Source organism: Pseudorasbora parva, chromosome 8, assembly GCF_024679245.1.
Source record: "Pseudorasbora parva isolate DD20220531a chromosome 8, ASM2467924v1, whole genome shotgun sequence".
Classification (NCBI taxonomy): Eukaryota; Metazoa; Chordata; class Actinopteri; order Cypriniformes; family Gobionidae; genus Pseudorasbora; species Pseudorasbora parva.
This window is the reverse complement of record NC_090179.1, coordinates 23,719,047-23,739,975: the sequence shown is the minus strand read 5'-3', so window position 1 is coordinate 23,739,975 and position 20,929 is coordinate 23,719,047. Positions and strand designations below refer to the sequence as shown.

Sequence of the window (20,929 nt, the reverse complement as noted above, 5' to 3'; positions counted from 1 at the left end):
AGTCAAATATAAACAGGACATTTCCATTCAATCTAATTCACATTTGAGAGAGAACTTTTTTTTAAAAAATCACACATTTCACATATTTATTTTACAAGATTTATTAAGGTAGATTCTATTAAAGAAATCAAGCCTTAAAAACTCAAAAAAATATAATGTGTAATAATGTAACTATCATTCCTTTAAGTAAATAACACATAACATTTTCTCTTTTTTTGTACATAAATGCAATTTTTCATATAGGTAATTTAATTCACAGTGATTGAAGAACACAGACAATCATTACATTATTTTGAAACATTCCCTGTAATTCGTGCAGATCTGTTGTTAAGCACTTTTCGGAATAAGTCTTTTATTTTAGCTGTGTTTAAAACATAAATAATGGGATTTAGCATTGGGGGAAGAGCAAATGAAAGAGATCCGCTGACGATCCTGCCATTAATAGTAGGTGAAGAAATCAAAATGCATATTATGGGAAGATAGAATGATCCAACTACCAAAAGGTGAGAAACACAGGTTTTCAGTGCTTTTAAACGTCCTTCCCAAGTTGTAATTTTACATAAAGCCAGAAAAATGCCCACATATGACAGGATTATAATGAATGGTGGTGCTATAATGAAGAAAGCTTGAATGATGGTTGCTATAATCTTATTAATGCTATTGTCATTGCATGGCATCCTCAACAATGTTCCATAGTCACAATACCAACTCTCTACCACGTTGGAATTACAGAATGAAAGTCTGGTCATCAAAGATGTTGACATTGTTACCATTAAGGTGTTAAATGTCCATATTACTGAAAACACTATAGACATGAACTTGTTATTCACTATGGCATGATATCTAAGTGGAAAACATATTGCAATGAAACGATCAAATGCCAGAACAATAAGAGTGTAACTCTGCACAGTATAAAAGACGTTCACAAAAAACATGTTTGCTAAACAAGCATTGTATGAGATGTACTGCGAGTCAAAAACAAAAATCTTCATCATGTTAGGAATCAGTGCATTAGTTTCACCAATATCAGCCAAGGCCAAGTTAAACACACCAATGTACATTGGACAGTGCAGGCTTCGTTCAAGAGCTATAATAAAAAGGACTATCAAGTTTCCAATTACAGAAATAAAATATATGATAAATAAGAATATATAGTAATAAGTGCTGTACTGTGTATCTGTAAGCCCAGTGATGAAAAAGTATTCAGGATGAACAATTGAGATATTTTGAGATAAACTCATGGCACCTTTGAGTTGTTTTGCACAGGCTGAAAATAGAAATTACTACAAAGACATAAGCAAAATATGGTAAGACTTTTTTTTCTAAATTGTCATCTCACAAATTGAACATTTGTTTTCAAATGTTGAAAATATACCTTTATGTTAACTTGCTGCATAATGTTCGAATCACAGACTTGTCTAAATAATTGCAATGCAGAGCAAACAATGACAGTGTAAACACTTGTGAGCTGCTTTGAATTAAATTACTCCACTATAAATGCTTGTCCTTATTCTCTAATGTCTCAAAGATCATTGGACATCTACGTCATTGAATCCAAATATATCTACTAATTCATCTCCTGAGAGCTTTCAGACAACATAATGATGTAATACTTGAATGCTGAAGTAAATGTTTTGGCCGCTGCTTTAGTTTTGAAAAACATTTTGTTCACAGCCACACAATTTCCCTTTGTGTTCTTGTTAGTGCACATTATACAGTAATTTAAGGATAGATGGCCCCACTTTATATTAGGTGGCCTTAAGTACTATGTACTTACATCAAAAAATAAGTACAATGTATTTACTGTGTTCAAATTGTATTGCAAAGCACTTTTGCTGATACTGAGGTGAGATACGGGTAGAGTTAGGGACAGGTGTGGAGGTGTGGGTCAGTTTAAGGGTAGGGTTAGGTGTAAGGGAAGTGCCAACTGTGTAATTACAAATGTAACTACAGAAATGAATTACAGACGTAATTACATGCAGGTTTTTTAAAAATGTAAGTACAATGTAATAACATGTATGTACAAAATAAGTGCATTGTATCAAATGATTAATTAAAACGTTAGTACATAGTAGTTAAGGCCACCTAATATAAAGTGGGTCCGGATAGATTTAATTCTACTCATGTCAATGTGTTGGCCTTTCATGCATGAATTATCGAATCACAGTCTTTTTTTATTTCTTTTTTTAATTTATTTTATTTTGAGGGAGTCTGCAGTGGACACCATGCATCAACAGTATAAAAATTGATTCAATAAAACTCACTGTTTGGTTTGAGAATCAACTTAATGGGAACTCATTTTATTTGAAACCAGTTAAAACCAGTATCATAACTAGTCTAATATGATTTAAAATAATAATGAAATATATAAAATAAGTGTATACCTACACTTTTATATGACATAATAAATAAATATAGACAGATTAGAATCCTTCTATATGAGAAACAGAAAGAAAATAATATACTTTCCAAATAATTATAATTTTAACAAAATGCAAAAAGAATAAATATAATGTTGCTTAAAGTCATTGCTGTTTCATATAATAATATAATAAATGATACAATTACTAAATGCGGAAATTATATATTCAGTTCAAACTGCGATCGCTCGTAGCGTCAGAGACGAGACGCGAAAGCAGTGAGAAAGCGCACGCATTGCTGATCACACGCGCGAGAGAGAAAAGAAGCAAGATCAATCAATCTAAGGAAAATATCTAAACAATCCTTTTTTTGATTATATTGGGTTATTTTTAGAACAATATTTGTTGATTTTCCACTGACGATCGTTGATTGAGAACCCGTGTAAAATCTAATGCGGGTGGTAAATGCATATGAAACGTCTCGGTTACGTCTGTAACCTTGGTTCCCTGAATTGGGAACGAGATGCTGCGTCACCGCTTTGGGAACGCCTCTGCGTGATTGCGTCGTGAAGCACGTATGTCATCAGTCCAATAGAAAGACGGAATGTCATAGGCCGAACGTCACGGACCCGGAAACTATAAAGCACACCTGCAAACACACGGTGTTAGCTTCTGAAAAGGATGAAACAAGGCGCTTGCGGGCATTGCGGGCATGCATGACACAGCGTCTCGTTCCCAATTCAGGGAACCAAGGTTACAGACGTAACCGAGTCGTGCCCTATCATAGGAGCTTGAGCTATGTCACAACAACCTTGGTTGAGAGTAGGGCTGGACGATATGGCCAAAATTTATATCAAAATATATTTCTTAATTACGGTCGATACGATACCTTACTTTTTGCAAGGCTTTAAACACGAGCAAATGATACATTTTCATGAAGCCATGTCTGACCGTCTTTCACAAGCTTTGAAAGGTAATTTAAACGAGAATGAATGCGTTGGTGTTAATAGGCCCTACATGTCATTGTGTGCAAATGTGGAAAGTATTAAAACAAATGTGCCACTTGCCTCTTACACAAATAGTCTACATGGATCATTTGTAACCCTTGCCATCGCATTGTTAGACATTAGATTGATGCATCTATGTCGATGTATTGTTACACCCCTAGTCGGCACCTCTCTGGCACATTTTGCAGCACACACACTGAAACCTGAAGTTTAATGTCAGATCTTAAGCCCCATTCGCACGGGACTAGTATTATCTGGGGACCTCTGGTGATTTGTAATAATTGCAGAGAATGTCTGTGATCTTAATCCCGTGCGAATCGGCCATGTCTGTAATTTGTAAAGTAAAAATTCCCATATTTCCCATAAAAAATACCATATTTCGCCGAACACCGAGGTCCTGTGATAATATTAGTCCTGTGCGAATCGACTTCTCTGTGATTTGGTCAGGATTAGGCGGATTGTATATAATTTTTGCAAGCTTTTTTTCTTCCTGTGAGCATTTCTATCTTTATCTTTCACGAAGAATAAAGTCTGGATTCATAATGCATCGTTATGAATTCCCGTGCAGCCGCGCCCACACGGATTATATTTTCACTTTAGAATGAGTATCAATTTGGGAGTAATCTGATTGAATGGTGTGTTTAATATTAACACCAATACTGTTCTTAATGAAAAACAGAACAGTAGCTTACAGTAGCCTACAATGACAAGCTTGTGTTAAATAGCCACTTTTGCATTTGAAACTGAATCTTCTGCCGTATATCGTCAGCTTCTCACTCGTGATCAATTAAATCTGATTCCTGCTGGTCTGAGCTCAGTTCATGGCGTCTGTTCGCTAACTGGACGAAATTATGTTTATTTATTAGGCTACTGTAAAATAATCAAAACGATATCGATGCTTGTTTATGATTTCATACAGCTATATATCTATAACGAAGTCTATCATATCCGGGAGCAGTCAGTAAATTCAAGTAAAATCACAGGCTTGCTTATCCCGTGCGAATGCGCCACGCAAAACTCAGATGTGGGGGAGTAATTTCTAAATCACAGAGGTCCCTATAATACTAATCCCGTGTGAATAGTGCTGTAGATAGCCGAACCACTTCCACGTCACTAAAGAAAGTTAGTCTTTCTTCTCTTATCAACAATTTTTTTTCTCCTTACTTGTGGAAGCTCGTCCAGTCACATTTGTATTAGTCAGGGAAACTCTTTTTGTAGCTAAAACTTGCCGAGCACTGGCTGCGTGTCTATGGTCTACGTCATCGCGCAAGTAGCCAATCGTGTTCTGCTCTTTCTGACGGCTGCGCCCTGGATGTCAGTCAGTGAGGAATGCTGTAATGTATATATCAAAATATCGGAAATGGGTTTAAAAATCATATCACCGTTATTGAAAAAATTATATCGCGATATATATTGATATTGAATTATTGTCCAGCCCTAGTTGAGAGACCAGAATTTATGAGCTGGGCCCCCTCAGAGGCCAAGCCCATGGTTTCCACAACTCCTGGTGAGAGAGAAGCTCCCTCCTGATCGGAATCTCCAGGGGAGAGCCGTCGAGGAGAGACACAAGGTACGAGAACAATACTTGACCTGGCCAGAACGGGGCTACTAACAGAAGACGGGTCCCGTCCCGACGCACTCTCTCTAGAACTCCCAGAAGCAGAGCAATCAGGGGAAAAACGTACAGAGGCAGCCTCGGCCCCTCCTGTACCATAGCATCCAGTCCGAGCGGAACTGGAGGCACTAGAGAGAACCACAGACGACAATGCATATTCTCGTCACTTGAGTCCCTTGATCCCTGCCAAATCTCTCCCAAAGGAGCTCAACAAACTTGGTATGGAGTCTCCACTCCCCGGGCCTCGGCCCCTGCATCGACAGGATGTCTGCTTCCACATTCAAACACCCAGGAATGTACATAGCCCTCACTGAGAACAGTTCCACTGGGACCAGAGGGGAATAAGGCGTGCCAGCTTGTATAACTGGCCATAGGCCCTATGTGTTCCTGCCATAGGCCCTGTGCCGTAAGGGAGGCACCTATGCTCAGAGATACCCACTGGCATGGTGCCCCCAGTAACGGGCCTTGGCCTAGAAAGCAAGGGTCCCTCCACATGACCAAGGAGCGGACTGTGCTAGAATTAGCCAATCAGCGATTTAATGCGTGTCCACACTTTGGTGAACGTGTGGGGTGAAGTGCTAGACCAAAGGGAAGCACCCAATATTGGTAAGCTTCTCCCCTGAAGCGAACCTTGGGTATTTCCTGTGCTGTGGAAGGATGTGAAATATGCATCTTTGTAATCTATCATGACAAACCAGTCCTCAGACCTGATCTGAGACACAATCTATTTGCGTAAAAGCATCCTGAACTTGAGCTTGCTACACAGCGGTTCAGAACGTAAAGATCTAAGATCGGGAGCAACCCTCCATCCTTCTTTGGCACGACGAAGTACCGGCCGTAAAGCCTGACTCCGGAACCCTCTCTAAAGTCCCTATCTGCAGCAGAGCCTGTACTTCTTGAGACATATCCAGAGCCTGCTCGGGGCGAACCACTGTGGGCAGAACCCCGTTGAAACTGGGTGGACGACATCGAAACTGAATGGCGTACCCTTCTTAAAAACTACAGGACCCACTGAGCTATATATGGCAGATTTAGCCAGAATATCTACTAAGGGTACCAGCCTCTCGAGGCTGGCCTCTGATGTACTCTGCACTGCGAGTGCAGCACCCTGAAACGGCTGACCGGCAGGGAACAACTGACTCGACAGTGCCACCTCCCTCCTTGGAGGGCACGAGCCATCCTCTGATGACCCGCGAGGGCTCTCCACGCCCCGACGCTCGGGCGGGGTTGGTGGATCGACCCTGTGAGGGTGCCAAGGACAGACTGGTACCGTGTACTGAGGTAAACACCGTCTGCCCCCGGAGGGGATGACTCTCACAGCCCTGAACGCCGTAGCACACAGACTTCTTCGATGCAGCCTTCCTTGAAATAATAACTGTCTTCAGATCAGTTTTACCCTTAGAAGGCTGTGCCTGAGATCGCCGACAATTAGCCCACCCTTACTGCGAATGGCGACGCTCTGTTTTTTGTTGCGCCATGTGCGAGGAGCTCGTAACAAAAAATGCCTCTCTGTGCGACCAGGTCTTTACCATAGTGTTTTAATTTTTCGACGACCATCTTTACCATATGGAAGATAGGCTGATAATATCTAGCTTCTCAAAGTCAGATAAACCCTTTAATTCCTCAGAATATATCAAACAGATATTTGGACAGACAAATGACACAGAGCACTATTAAAGACAACAGAAGCTAACGGCGTGTGTTTGCCGGTGTGCTTTATAGTTTCCGGGTCCGTGATGTCACCCGCCTATGATGTTCCGTCTTCCTATTGGACTGATGACATACGTGCTTCACGACGCAATCACGCAGAGGCGTTCCTAAAGCGATGACGCAGTTCGAGTTTCTATGATAGGGAACCCCCCAGTTTTGGTGAGTTTTTAATTAATATTGTTCAATTTACTGAAAACTGAATGTTATATTTGTTTATTGAAGGTTTTGAAATGTTTCTGAAGTGTTTAAAGTGTGAATTAGTTACGGAAGAAATGTGAAAGGTGATAAAATATTCTATTTAACCTCTTAACCTTTTTTTTTTAATTTTCAGAAAAGATCCGCAGCTCTTAAACCCTATGGTCTAAATTCATAAATCTGGTCTTATTTTAAACTAGACACTTGAAATATTGTTACACAAGAGTCATTACTCAAAATAGTATAGGAACAGAGTAAAACAAGGGGAAACATGCATGTAAGTTAAAAAATATGAGATTTTAATGTTAATGGCCTGAAAATAACCTAAATATAAAGCTGAATGTCTGGTCATGTTTTCATTCAAATCTGAGGATGATTCTCTCAAAAGTGTAGCTTCTGTAAGCTTCTGGCATCTTTTCAAACAGGCCATTTATATTAGAATATTTGTAATTGTAAAGAGTAGTTTTTTTATTCAAATAAATCTGCAATAAACTGCTAATTATAATGCATTTACAGTCCCTGAAAAACTAAAGAAACTATTTACAGAATTTACAAGTGTAAAAAACTAATTTAGTTAATAAAAACAGTCTGTCATTGAGTCTGCGTGTGTGCGTTAAGTATGTGTGCTAAAAATAGCAGGTCATGCTGGATACTATAGAGTGCCGAAGTTAGGGCTGCACAATAATGTTAAAAATGATAATCAAGATTATTTTGCTCAAAATCATAATCACGATTATTGATCACGATTATTCTGTCAAAAAGGGTAATGTTGTTACCACCCTACACTACACCCAAAAGGCCTGTAGGTAGCACACCGACTTCATTTAACCAACTATGATAACGTAAATCAATGCAAAACGTACTCGGTTACTTTGTAACCTCGATTCCCTGAGAGAGGGAATGAGTATTGTGTATGGAAAAGCTCCATTTCTCAAGAATATGAAGCAAAACTTTATTATATAAAGGTATCTATGTAAAGTGCAGTGTCGCGGCATGGCAATAGCACAGCGCGAGGAGTGCTCTGATTGGCCGGGCCGCGGCAACTGCAGGAACCTATGGATAGGCGGCTGAGGAGAGCAAGCCGATGGGGGCGCTCTAGAGAGACCATTGAAAAGGGGACTTAAATAAGCATACTGGAGGCTATATAAGACCCTGTTTCGCCATAGGTATCAGGTTGTAAAAATTGACTGAAGCTATACCTGAGAAGCACAAGCACGGTGCGATACGCAATACTCGTTCCCTCTCTCAGGGAACCGAGGTTACGAAAGTAACCGAGTACGCTCCCTTTGGAGAGGTCTCTCATATTGCATATCGGAACACATTGTAAAACGCTGTGCATGCTGACTGACCATAAATCCCCAACCCAAATGAGAGAAAGTCAAAAAACCTCTAGAGAGACCGACACACGTGGGCTTCATAAGGGGACTGAAAGAACCTGAAGAGTCGGTTCATTTGAACACTTGACCGGACACAGTCGGATCTATGGTAGAGTGTAATGGTGCTTATGAACAATTGTGTATAAGCAGACAATATAAGCAACCGTGTTGCCAGGGCTGCATATAGAGTCCTTAGATGGAGAAAAGCCCTGCTTGTAAAGCTGGGACCTCCAAATTGTAGAATCTGATAAAAGTGGATGGAGAGGCCAAGCCTGCCGCCGCACAGATATCTTCCATGGAAATGCCACATGACCAAGCCCAAGACGAGGCCATGCCTCTAGTGGAGTGGGCTTTAATGCCTATAGGACAGGTTAGGTTCTTAGACCTATATGCTAGTGAGATCACATCCACTATCCAGTGTGAGAGTCTTTGTTTCGTGACCGCACAACCTTAGTGCGGCCGCCGAAGCAAATGAAGAGCTGATCCAACTGCCTGAAGGGGCGGAGCGCTCTAGATACAATCTCAATGCTCTGACTGGGAAGAGTAGGTTCGCGTCTTTTTCTCTCTGAGACACGGGTTATGGAAGCAGTGTAATGACCTGCGTTTTGAAAGGGGTTGATAGCACTTTGGGTATATAACCATGTCTCAGTTGAAGTGGTGTTGCAGCGGCAACACACACACACACACACACACACACACACACACACACACACACACACACACACACACACACAACATAGACACACAGAATAAAGGATATTTAACGTCGGATGGCGTAGCTGGAATGCAGGTGGCTGAAGGCGGAGACCAGGAGGGAATCCGGTGTTCTCAGGGCTGCAGGAAAGTTCCGCTGGTTGCTTTTGGATGGCGATTTGCTCGATTCCGGAGGTCAGCGACAGTGTCACTGAAGGAGATAAAATCTGATACCTATGGCGAAACAGGGTCTTATATAGCCTCCAGTATGCTAATTTCAGTCCCTTTTTCTGCGGTCTCTCTAGAGCGCCCCCACTGGCCTCCTATCCTCAGCCGCCTCTCCATAGGTTCCTGTGGTTGCCGCGGCCCGGCCAATCAGAACACTTCTCGCGCTGTGCTATTGCTGTGCTATTGCTGTGCAGGGACACTGCGCTTTACATAGATGCCTTTATCTAATAAAGTTTTGCTTCATATTCTCGAGAAAAGGAGTTTTCCAATACGCAATATGAGACCTCTCGATAGGGAACACATGGTTTTTGGTGAACACTTTGTAATCTGTATTCACATAAGATTTTTAAAGCAACACAATTCATTTGCAAATGAGACAGACCACAGATTCAGAATTCTTAAGCAAATTCTTAAAGCAAAGAACAATGATATAAAAAAATGTCTGTGGCTAGGGACATTCTAAGGCCCTGTCCACACGAACATGTGTATTTTCAAAACCGCAGCTTTTTCTACGCGGTTTGGCTGTTCGTCCACACGTAAACGCTGTATCCGGTTACTAAAACCGGACTTTTTAGAAAACTCCAGCCAGGGGGAAGATTTTTAGAAACTCCGGTTACAGCGTTGTCGTGTAGATGGTGAAACCGGTGATTTTGGCTTTTTAAATCGAAGTGCGGGCCGTTTTCTCCTTTTTTTGATGTCCGATTTTTTTCACATTATCTCCTTTTTATTTACGTGAGACGAGTCTATGCGGTGGACTCCAGCAGCGCTTATCACATGTATAGCCTACAGATACATGTTCAGTTATTTTATTGTATTGCAGAACAAAGGCGCCAGAATGAAATAATACAAAATAGTAAAGCAAGTGTGTGAAGCTATTACAGTCCACTTCGGCCCTGCACCTGTGTATACAGTTACCTGTCACTGAGTCCAAAGTAAAGGAACTTGTAGAAGTGTTTCACTTAAGCCTATGGCATCCCTCAGTCAGTGCAATGTGCATCGGTGCAGTGAATGGGACCCATGTGGAAATCAGGCAGCCAATCATAGCGTAGTTTTGCGTTCTCTTGTGGACAGATTTTTTTTTTTAAAACCGTGCTTGTGTGGACGTGATTGTTTTTTAAAACGGAGGAAAAACTCCGGTAATAAAAATACCCGTGTAAGTGTGGACTAGGCCTAAAAAACCTAATGTGAAAAATGCTTTAAGTGGCTTAATGCACTGACAGTGATATTAAAAGACCAAACTCTGTAAAAATCATAAACCATAGGCTACTGTAAAGCAAAGCAGTTGAGCCCAGAATATGAACACAATGCGTTTAATTATACGTTGTGTTTTCCTCCCATAGAAAATTGTTATAAAGAAAAAGCTTAACGTCACTTAATAGTGACATTAAAGGGTTACTTCAGCGATTAGCATATGGCTTTGTATCAGTAGAAACCCTGAAGTATATTTAAATGATTGTGCTTGCCCCCCTCATATCCCCCTGAGACAAGAGATTTATGCATTTTATTTCTGGAAAAATTCCTGCTATGATGCAAATTGACGATATTTGCATCTCATAGGAGGAATGTTTGGCCAAAGGCTAAAGAATACAGCCAGCAGAGGGAGCCATTTTCGCATGTTTTGAACCCGCGCATGGGGGATGGGAGATCGCACTCAGAGCTCAGCTCTCAGCTGCAGGAACACGTTTAAACTCGTTTTATCACATAAAAAATTTGATAAATCATGAAAATACCACTATTTGGCATGTCTCTGCATCATCAGAAATAAAACACACACAATTACCCAATATGCTTACGAAATCTTTTAATAATATCTTAATAAAGGTTGTCTAATCTCAAAAAATGTTCATTGTATTAACTCAAAATTTTAATTTCAATGAACTCAACATTTTAAGGCAACCAGGTAACTTTTTTTCTAAATATTTTTTTACAGTGTACTTCTCACTGTCTTCGTTCATCAAGGGACCCAATATCGCTCAGAAACATTAATGTTTCGCGATTTACATTTTCTCAAGGACACAGACGGGTCAGTTCTGATATTAGTCAGAGGATTACAAAGTGAATATTTTACCTTTAAGTGGCTGCGCCTGCTTACTCATCTTAAAGCGTAATGGGAATAATATCACAGGAACTGCAACTTGCTAATACAGTGATAGTCAGAAATCAGATTATCCCTAATGCTGTGCTCCATGCTCCAGTCATTGAGTCCTACGGTTTGATCTATCCTGACACGACATCTGCGGTAATACCAGACTCGAAAGCAGCCTTAGAATAATACAAGATTAATCAAAGTTAATGTTTATTTAGCCAGGCAAAAACATCAAAATATAGTCAAATTAATACAAGAATACAAGAGATTATACACAACTGATCAGCATACAATATAACTCAATTATAAAATAGTATAAACATAGTTTCAAAGAGTCAACATTTACCTGGCTATACAGACACACCGTAACAGTGTGGGAAGTTCTGGATACAGATGCTTCCCTGAGTGGTTTGCCCCTTCTCCTTAAATACTCAACCAGATCAAAGAACAATAAACATTTAGCACCCAAATATTTATGCAGATCTTGGTTCTTTTCTCAGACCCAAATGGTCCCACCTATCCTTGAGGCCTGACAATAAATGTTTATCAAAAGATCTTTATGAGCATCTCCCCACACCAGAGGAACAAACCCGGTTGTCCTTCTTTTATGACCTGTTTTACTTGTGCGGGAATGTAACCTGTTCCACTGATGAGGATGAAACCTGTTTACCAATCACACCAAAAGTATTTATATTGACCATACAGAAACAGCTTGTGGCAGTATCTGTGAGATTTGCATGTTTGTGTGGCCCTGAGACAGAGGGCGAGAGGGTCATATCTCGGCAGGGGTGAGGAAATAGGATTGGACCAGGTGGAGTCTTGTTTTCTCTTGTATAAAGAGAGTGAAGTTCCCTTTATCGAGGGAACTCGACACTGCGTCATCGTAGATGACTGTGAGGGCCTGAGTGGTGGCCACAAAAGAGTGGTAACACACACACACAAACCTCACAAACACACAATACAAACCATATTTATTCATTTAAGATTAATCTTTTGCAATCATTTATTTCAGTATAAAAATAATCACACAAGACAGACAATAGTCATTAATATTTTTATTAAGTTTGCATTTGTTTACATTTTACAACACATTGACATACATAGTTACTGATTTGTAGTGCACACAAATTAGTTACGTTGTATTTGTTATTTACATTTATTTCTATTTTGAGTTTAAGTTTACCCATGATGTGGCGACTTCAAACTTGGTCCGCTCCAGCAGCATCCTGGCGCAACAGAAATTAGAGGTCTGTTTGAAACAGAATTTAAGCCGTTTGGTTCTGCCCGGATCTACCATTTGCAGAGGTTGCCCGGGGGAGAAAGAAAAGTTGATCTCTTTATGTATTGATTTATGTAGTTGTATATTTATGATATTTGATTGAATGTTGCTTTCCTTAATCTTGAGGACGGCCAGCCTCGCAAGCCTCGTGGTTCTGGGCCCGCTGTTGCCGAGGCAGAGCGGTGCCGCAGATCGTGGGGCTCGCAGATGGATCTGTCAGCAGGATTAGGGAATGTTGAGGCATCTCTCTCTTCCTCTGACGATTCAGAGGATCTTCCTCCACGTGTGGAAGCCCGTGCTGCGGCTTCTTCCCACGAGGCGGAGGATCAGGTGCTCATGCTGTCCGATTCTGAGGGGTCGTTGACGATGAGCACCGAAGCAGGCGCAGTGGGGCAGTCGCCACCCCACTCGCAGGCTATGGAGGAGATCGTGGAGGTTTTGACTCGTGCTGTGGCCAAGCTGAGTTTAGATTGGCAACAAGAAGAGGTGCACGTCCAGCTGCCAAATAAGCTGGATGAGCGCTTCTTCAAGCGTCGAGCCCAGCCTCCACGCCGGGGTCTGCCGTTTTTCCCCGACCTGCACAATGAAAAACCTTTCTCAGCGCGTTTGACTACGCCCTGACTACGAGTTTGACTACATATCTGAGAAGGGATATGTTGCGCTGCCGAGGGTTGAAGAGGCGCTCGCGGGCAACCTCTCACCCTAGACAGCAGCTTCATTGAAGACCCCGGCATTGCCCTCGAAACCATGCCGAGAGACATCGAAGTTGGTGGGAAGGGCATACAGTACGGCTGGTCGCGCTGGTGGGTGCCTTCACACTCTCGCGGTTCTGCAGGCCTACCAAGCGGACTTGTTGAAGGAGCTCAATGAGGGCGAGGGTCCAGAAGGTGCAGAAGCAGAGCGTCGCTTCTCGTGCCCCTCCTGAGGGAGCTTGGCAGAAGAAGCGACGCTCTCGCGGGAAGTCTTCGAAGCCGAAGACCGACCTGAGGGAGGTCATTCAGCCTAAGAAGGCTTCCAAGCGGTCCTAGCCGCGGCAGGGCCGCTGAGAGCTGTCCCCCATGGGGCGGAGCGACCGAGTTAGTTCTCCCCCCGGAGCTCTCGGGAAATCGATGTTGTGCTCCCGCAGTCAAAAGGGCTCCGGGCTCCGGGCCACGTCATTTCCCTGCGTTCGCGCACGGCTCTGGCTAGCACATATAAAATCTGCGGCAGAGCAGCGAATGCGTTCGCGCACCGAAAATCTACCTTGACTAGTCCCTGCCGGTTATTCGCTTCAGGGGGTCGAAGGAGAGGTTCGGTCGATACCCCAGGCCAGCCTCGAGAGGCTGGTGCCCTTATCAGAGTATCTCGGCGCATGGTCATGCCTTCCGAATATCTCTGTGTGGGCCCTGCGTTGCGTCCAATTTTAGATCTCAGGCTTCTGATTCGATCTCTGAGGAGATACAGGTTCAGGATGCTAACTATTCCTGTTATCGTGAGTCAGATCCAGTTCAAGGACTGGTTCGTCACAATAGTTCTAAAGGACGTATACTTCCATATATCCATCCTTCCCAGTCACAGGAAGTTCCTGAGGTTCACTTTCGGGGGCGAAGCGTACCAATATCGAGTTCTTCCCTTTGGCCTAGCTTTGTCACCTCGCACCTTCACAAAGTGCATGGATGCAGCCCTGGCTCGGCTAAGACTCCAGGGCATCCGTGTACTGAATTATATCAACGACTGGCTGATCATGACCAGATCGTACGATATGGCGGTTCAGCATCGAGATGCTGTTCTAACCCACATGAGGTGCTTGGGACTGAGACTCAACGCGAAGAAGAGCGCGTTGACACCCTCCCAGAGAATCACGTTCCTGGGAATAGTATGGGACTCGGTAACGATGCGGGCACGCATGTCACCGTGCGACCGTGCGGGCGGAGGTCTCCAGTTAAGGCTGGGCCACAGCATCACTGTCAAGCAGTTTCAGAGACTGCTGGGTCTCATGGCAGCAGCGTCCAGTGTGATTCCGCTCGGCCTGCTCCACATGAGACCACTACAGTGGTGGCTGAGAACCAAGGGGTTTTCCCCCGAAGGGGAATCCCTTTCGTATGATCATGGTAACGTGCAAATGCATTTGTTCCCTCGTTATATGGAAGAAACCTTGGTTTCTGTACCTGGGGCTTGTATTGGGAGCATCATGTTGCCGGAAAACCGTTTCAACAGATGCACCCCTTACTGGTTGGGGCGCGGTCATGGAAGGCCAAGAGGTCCTTGGACAGCTCAGCATAATATATATAATATTAATATATATATATATATATATATATATATATATATATAATGTTAATATATATATATATATATATATATATATATATATATATATATATATATATATATATATATATATATATATATATATTAACTGAAAGGTAAACTTCTAAGAATGTGAGGCTGAAACGCGGGCTATTTAAAAAAAAGAAATTATAAAAAAATGTACTTACAGAATACAAAAGTGAATGAAACGCGGGCTGGGGAGAGATTTCCTGTTTGTCACGATGGCGTCTAAAATCCCAGCCAAAGGATGTAGTCCATTCTAGCAACTTGTTAGCAACCACCGTTTTTAAGACACAATAAATAAAAAATAAAAAATCACAATCAGGTTACAACTAGTGTTTTTTATGTCATAGTCAAAACTTGAAAATATTTAGAAGCTTTGTTAACCACAGACCTTAATTCAGGTGATTTAGAAAAAAAACATTCAAAAACCCATAGACTTTAGATGCTAAAACGCTAACTCACTTCCGCGTTTTGGAATACAAAGTGACGTCATAACTTCGGCACTCTATTGGATGCTATGGAGATGGTAAGCATGAGGTGTATTCATCATTGCTTATGGGATATCTTACAAACATTGCGCAAAATAGTGTCTTTTGATTTGTTACTACGTCCTTCAATCAAATCTATGCTGGCTATGCATTGGCTAGGCATTTATCCAACAAAAAGCATGGGCGCCTTTGACTGACAGCTTTAGCAGCCAGTAACATGCTTCGTTTTTATCATGTGTCATCAAAGAGCCTGTGATTGAAGGAGAGAGACCTGGGAGGGTTTAATATGAGAGGAACAGTCCAAAGTACAGGGGAGATCCTCCGAATAATGATTTGAATCGATATTTATTTGAAAATGGACATGATTGATTACTCTAATGCAAAACACTCATGCAAACAACAGAGGATTTTTTCCCTTATTGTTTTATTTTTTGGATTAAAAAGTGGGATGCATTTTGAAGAGTTGACTCACATACATGTATGCTGTTTTTTCGTGGATTCATCCGATCTAATCGGCACAATAGGAGATGAAAGATAAGAACCGCATTTATTATGCTAATGTTTAAATAGCAAGTGCTTGAGCATTTCATTTAACCCTTTCCTCTCTGCTGTATTTATTGCAAAAACGAGTGAGTTCAGAACATGAATCTTGAGTGTTTTAGCTTTCAAGTGATGCATAATTTGTAGTGATGTCCGGTTCGCGAACGAATCGTTCTTTTTAACCGGATCTTTATAGTGAACCGGTCGAACCAGTTCACCAAATCGAACTGAATCGTTCTAAACGGTTCGCGTCTCAAATCAGGGCTGATCCCACAAATACTGTAGATATTAACTTTCTGCCATCAGTGACAGTCTCGCAAACTAGAAATAAAACGAATATCTTGAAGTAGATGCTGTAACTCCAATCGTTAGCTGAAGTGAGACATGTTTTGCTGAGAGATCTGATGAACTCACGAGCAGCTGATACTGAGCATGCGCGTGTAACCGAACGTACCGGTTCGGTTGTCGGACCCTCGGATCAGCAGTACAGAATCAAAACCGTTTCTATCGGACACGTTCGATACTGAGAACCGATGAGCCGATGAGCTGCGCATGCGTGTTATTTGTTCAGAGGAACGAAATGCAGTTTAAGTGTATTTAAAACTAATCACGTTTGGAAACATTATAACAAAGCTGTCCCATCACTGTATTATTTTAAAGTTCTGGAAACAATAGATTGTAAAACGGTCAAATTAAACATTTATTTGTTTTATCAATAATGCATGATATTTTCAGGAACAGCTTTTATCTTATTTAATTTCTAAGTCGATAAAGATTTTAAAATAGATGTAATCAAAACAGTAGCCTATGATATAGACTATTCAGCTTGCAGCAGTTCGCAGCTCAGCACCCTGTGCTCAGCACACACACACAACACACACACACACACACTGATACAGCGGTTCTCGAGTCAGATCGACCGGTTGCAACGGATCACCGGTACAGAATCGAGAACCGTTTCTATCGGACACGTTCGATCTTTCGGACATGTTCGATTCTGAGAACCGGTGAGCTGAGATACTGAGCATGCGTGATAGCGTCGTAACCGAACTGTTTCTCTCGGACTGGGACAGCTGATGCTGATAATACATGAGCCCGGGTGAACTGAGGATTTGTGTAAGTATTATGTCAATGTAAGTTTATTTAATCCGTGTAAAACATCAGTGTGTGCACGACAGTGACAGTGACAGTCTCTCTAGAAATAAAACTAATATCTTGAAGTAGATGTTGTAAATCGATTCAGTTCGATTTGGTGAACTGTATTGAGTGCTGTTGCTAAACATAAATGAAAAAATGTTTCCAAGATGATGATGATGTCAATTATAATTATTACTATACTAAGTTTTGATTACAAATACTTTATATGGATGTGTTTGAATGTATATTCATCCGCCGGGACGATAGAAATGACGTCATTACGTAAAGACGTAAAAGAACCGGTGATCCGGTTTTTTTAACCGGATCATTGAAACGAACTGTCCGAAAGAACCGGTTCGCGGAAAAGAACCGAACTTCCCATCACTAATAATTTGTGATAGTTGATTAAATAGTTTGTATAAAACAAAAGTAGAGACATGCCCACTTGCATCAACCTCCCCGCCCACAATCCGGTGGGCATTAACTATGGGGGTATTATTGTAGTGTTATTCCAAACAAATATATTTTTATCCACAAATAAATGTATATAGAATGAGATCCACAAATATATGCAGGAGTTTCACAAAAATGTATTAGATTCACAAATAAATACAATGACATAACAAAAATAGGTATTTGTGGATTTGTTTGAGTCTAGATGCTAGAAATGTTTCATAATCCATGTGCTTTGCTGCGATTCACAAATGTGCAAGAAGAGATCCACAAATGCAGAGGAAGCCATCAACAAATGCACAGGAAGCGATTCACAAATGAATGCAACTTATGCAAGGCAGAGTTGTGTGTTTTTGACATAGAAATAATGTGTGGATTTTTTTGTTATTCACAAATGTCATTGTATTTATTTGTGAAGCAAATACATTTTTGTGAAACTCCTGTATATATTTGTGGAACTCCTTATATTGATTTGTGAAATTATTAATTTTTTGTGAATCGCTTTACATTTATTTGTGGATAACAATACATTTGTTTGGAATAAAGCTACAATAATACCCCCATAGTTAACTGGTTAAGCACTTAAATGTTAAATTGTCCAAAATGACATATTCTGGTATGTTATATGTGTAATGCCTAGAGGCAAAACAGTATTTTAATACTATTTTCATATATATGGTAGCCTGATGTGGTCATACTCAATTCTAGTCAGAATATGAGTCTGAAACTGCTCCATTGGGCTGTGATTATGGGGCGTGTTTCAACCGAACCAGGAAAGACCTCAATTGGATAGACCTACAACCAATCAGAGTAACGAAGCGACAACAGAGCTACACTGCACTGTTGCCAAGTCCGCGTTTTTTTTTTTTTCGCGGGTTGTTTTCTATGTCCGTGGGTTGAAGCGACTATTATGTGATATATAGACCCATGAGTGCAAATTTTAGCAGGCAACCTTGCCAAAATAACACACATTTTACCCCCCAAACACCATTTTTTTTCCGGAGAACCCCCCCAAGAATCTATTGTTTAGGGCTAGTAGTTGGCGGGTTTTGTTGTAAAAATTTGGCAACCCTGTCTGCACGCACGCTGGAATAAACAATCTTTGCCGGTGTTGTAAAAAATTAAAAGAACTGAATGATACACAGAGTACTTACCCAACATGATCATTATTTTTGAGAGAAATTGTGAAGGTGAATGCATATACAACCAAGCTCTCCGTTTAATATTTGAACAAATATAATCCAAGCGCCTTTAATGATTACGTTAATGTCATCGTCTAAAGCCCGCCCTGATGATTTCATTGGTGTGAACAGTTTCTGTTTCTGGAGAGGGCCTGATGTTGGAGGCCTGGACTTTGAAGGCAAAGGCCTGGTTGATGCACATGAATCCATATCTCCAAGGATCCTTCCATTGCAACAGGCCCCAGGATGGCCAAAACTGTGTCTACCTCTGTAGGGACAGGAGGAACTGAACTGATACCCCATCAGTCTTGTTTGCTTCCCTCTTACGTGCCACAACCCTCTGTTTTGTCACATTTGCAAAGACCTTCCACTTATTCCTGACTTTGTCTGGGCTTTGTCCATATCCATCTAGCATTGTTTATGTTTTAAGTGATTTCTTGCCAGATTTTATTTTATTCAGCATTTGTAATGCTATTTTTCAGCTTTGAAAATAGCTGGACTTTACTATATTCCACAACCTTCTCGAAAATAACTGCAATTTTAAGCATTGAAAATTGGGGTTTTCGTGTCATTTTCATTAACACTTCAGAATGGCAAGAAGACAAAAATGCAAAATAAGCAATCCACAACTGTACATCACAGTTTTTCAAAACCCATCTTTTTTCAATTGTGGTTAAGTAGCCTATAAATTCTACATAAGAAATATTATTTATCTGAAATTGTGAAATTATTGACATTGGGGTCAGAAAAGAGCACATTTTTAACTCTGTGTGTATAATGTATTGCAGAACAAACAAATCATTCAATACAAGACTCCTACGTAACGTCATTTCAAAAGCGTAATTCGAAGTCGAAGAAAAGAGAAATTAAAACCAGTCAGCCATTAAATTGAAGAAGAAGAAGAACGACGGTTCATACCAACGTAGTTTGAACTATGGATCTGCGACACAGGTACCATGGTTTCGGGAAACATTCATGACTAGGTCGTTCGTTTTCACAAAGATGCATCGTACTATGGTGGTTAATCTGCGAGCTACGTCGTTACACCCCTGCCCGACCTAAAAAATGTATAATGTTTCAACTATATATATATATATTCTATTGAGATTTTAATTGTTTCAAATTGTTTTGATTTGTCCATTGTGATTTAATGTAATTTATGTTCCTTATATTTTGTTTTAATTTGGGTTAATCATTTTTATGAGTGGGAACTAAAAAGAGTGAAAAGGAACTAAAACCCAAAAATAACAACTCTCTCTCTAAATATATATAAAGTAAAATATAGTAGAAGGAAATCCTAGGCACTCTTCTTTAGAAAATTATAAAAAGCCTTTATTAAACTGGCTGTTTCATGATAGAAAGTATAACACCGCATTCACACGGGGCGTAGGCGTTAACGCTTCCCATTTACTTTGAATGGGTGACATCATCCGTTGCCGAACTGAATTGTGGGTTCCGTCGCGGCGCTTCACTCGCGTTCAAGCCTGCAGTCTCCCTCTCATTTACTGAAGCTTTCGCGCCTCGATCGCCCCCCGGTGACCGGTCCCAGTATAGCCGCCCCTCTGTGTTTTCTAATGGACGCGAGGCAAACTAAATAATAAAATTACACTTCAAAAATGTTTTCCCCAAAGTTAGTTTATGTCACTGAAGGCAGTTATCATCACGATGATTTCATTTCAGGTGTTCGTTTTAGAAATAAGTTTAGTTTGAGTTAGTTATTTGATGCTATAAAAACGGGGGGTGTGACGTCATGATTGACAGCTGAGACTGACGTCTTCTCTGAGTGAAGTTGTCACTGAGGCACTAACGGACTTTTTTCGAAATTTTTGGGAGCAGATTAGAGCTTTAGCTTTAATTTCTACATTTCCATAACTGTTTATTTCACACCAACATTATTAATTGTTCTGCATCTGCGAGAGTGTGGGCGGGCTTTTGATATCGCGACTGTACTTCCTGCTCTACTTCCTGCGCTCTACTGCGCAACTCCGGTCCCGAAATCGCTACTGCGCAGACTCGGTCCCAAGATGTCCGCGCCGTGCAAGGCCGTCTGAAAGCTTCAAATATGGCAAGCGGAAACGGATGATGTCGAGTCGTCCATATTTTTTTACGGTCTATGCTCGCGTTGCAAGCGGCAGAAGTTGAAGAATTCTCAACTTTTCAAGCGCCAGCGCAGGCGTCATCCAATCAGATCGTCGTATGCAAATATCCTACAGCAGACGCTAGCCAATTGCGTTCATTACTGCTCCGTGAACCATCGAGACCATAGAC

General features: G+C 41.1%; 1 protein-coding gene across 1 annotated transcript; it reads right to left on the bottom strand.

Moving 5' to 3' along the window:
* Positions 1–287: 287 nt before the first annotated feature.
* LOC137085128 (olfactory receptor 1M1-like) lies at positions 288–1,273 on the bottom strand. Its single transcript, XM_067451688.1, has one exon. It carries the CDS (start codon positions 1,239–1,241, stop codon positions 288–290), a length of 954 nt encoding a protein of 317 aa, XP_067307789.1. The 5' UTR covers positions 1,242–1,273.
* Between the last annotated feature and the right edge of the window lie 19,656 nt (positions 1,274–20,929).

Coding starts and splice junctions, on each gene's coding strand:
- LOC137085128 (XM_067451688.1), bottom strand. CDS start 1,241: ATGAGTTTATCTCAAAATATCTCAATTGTTCATCCTGAATACTTTTTC.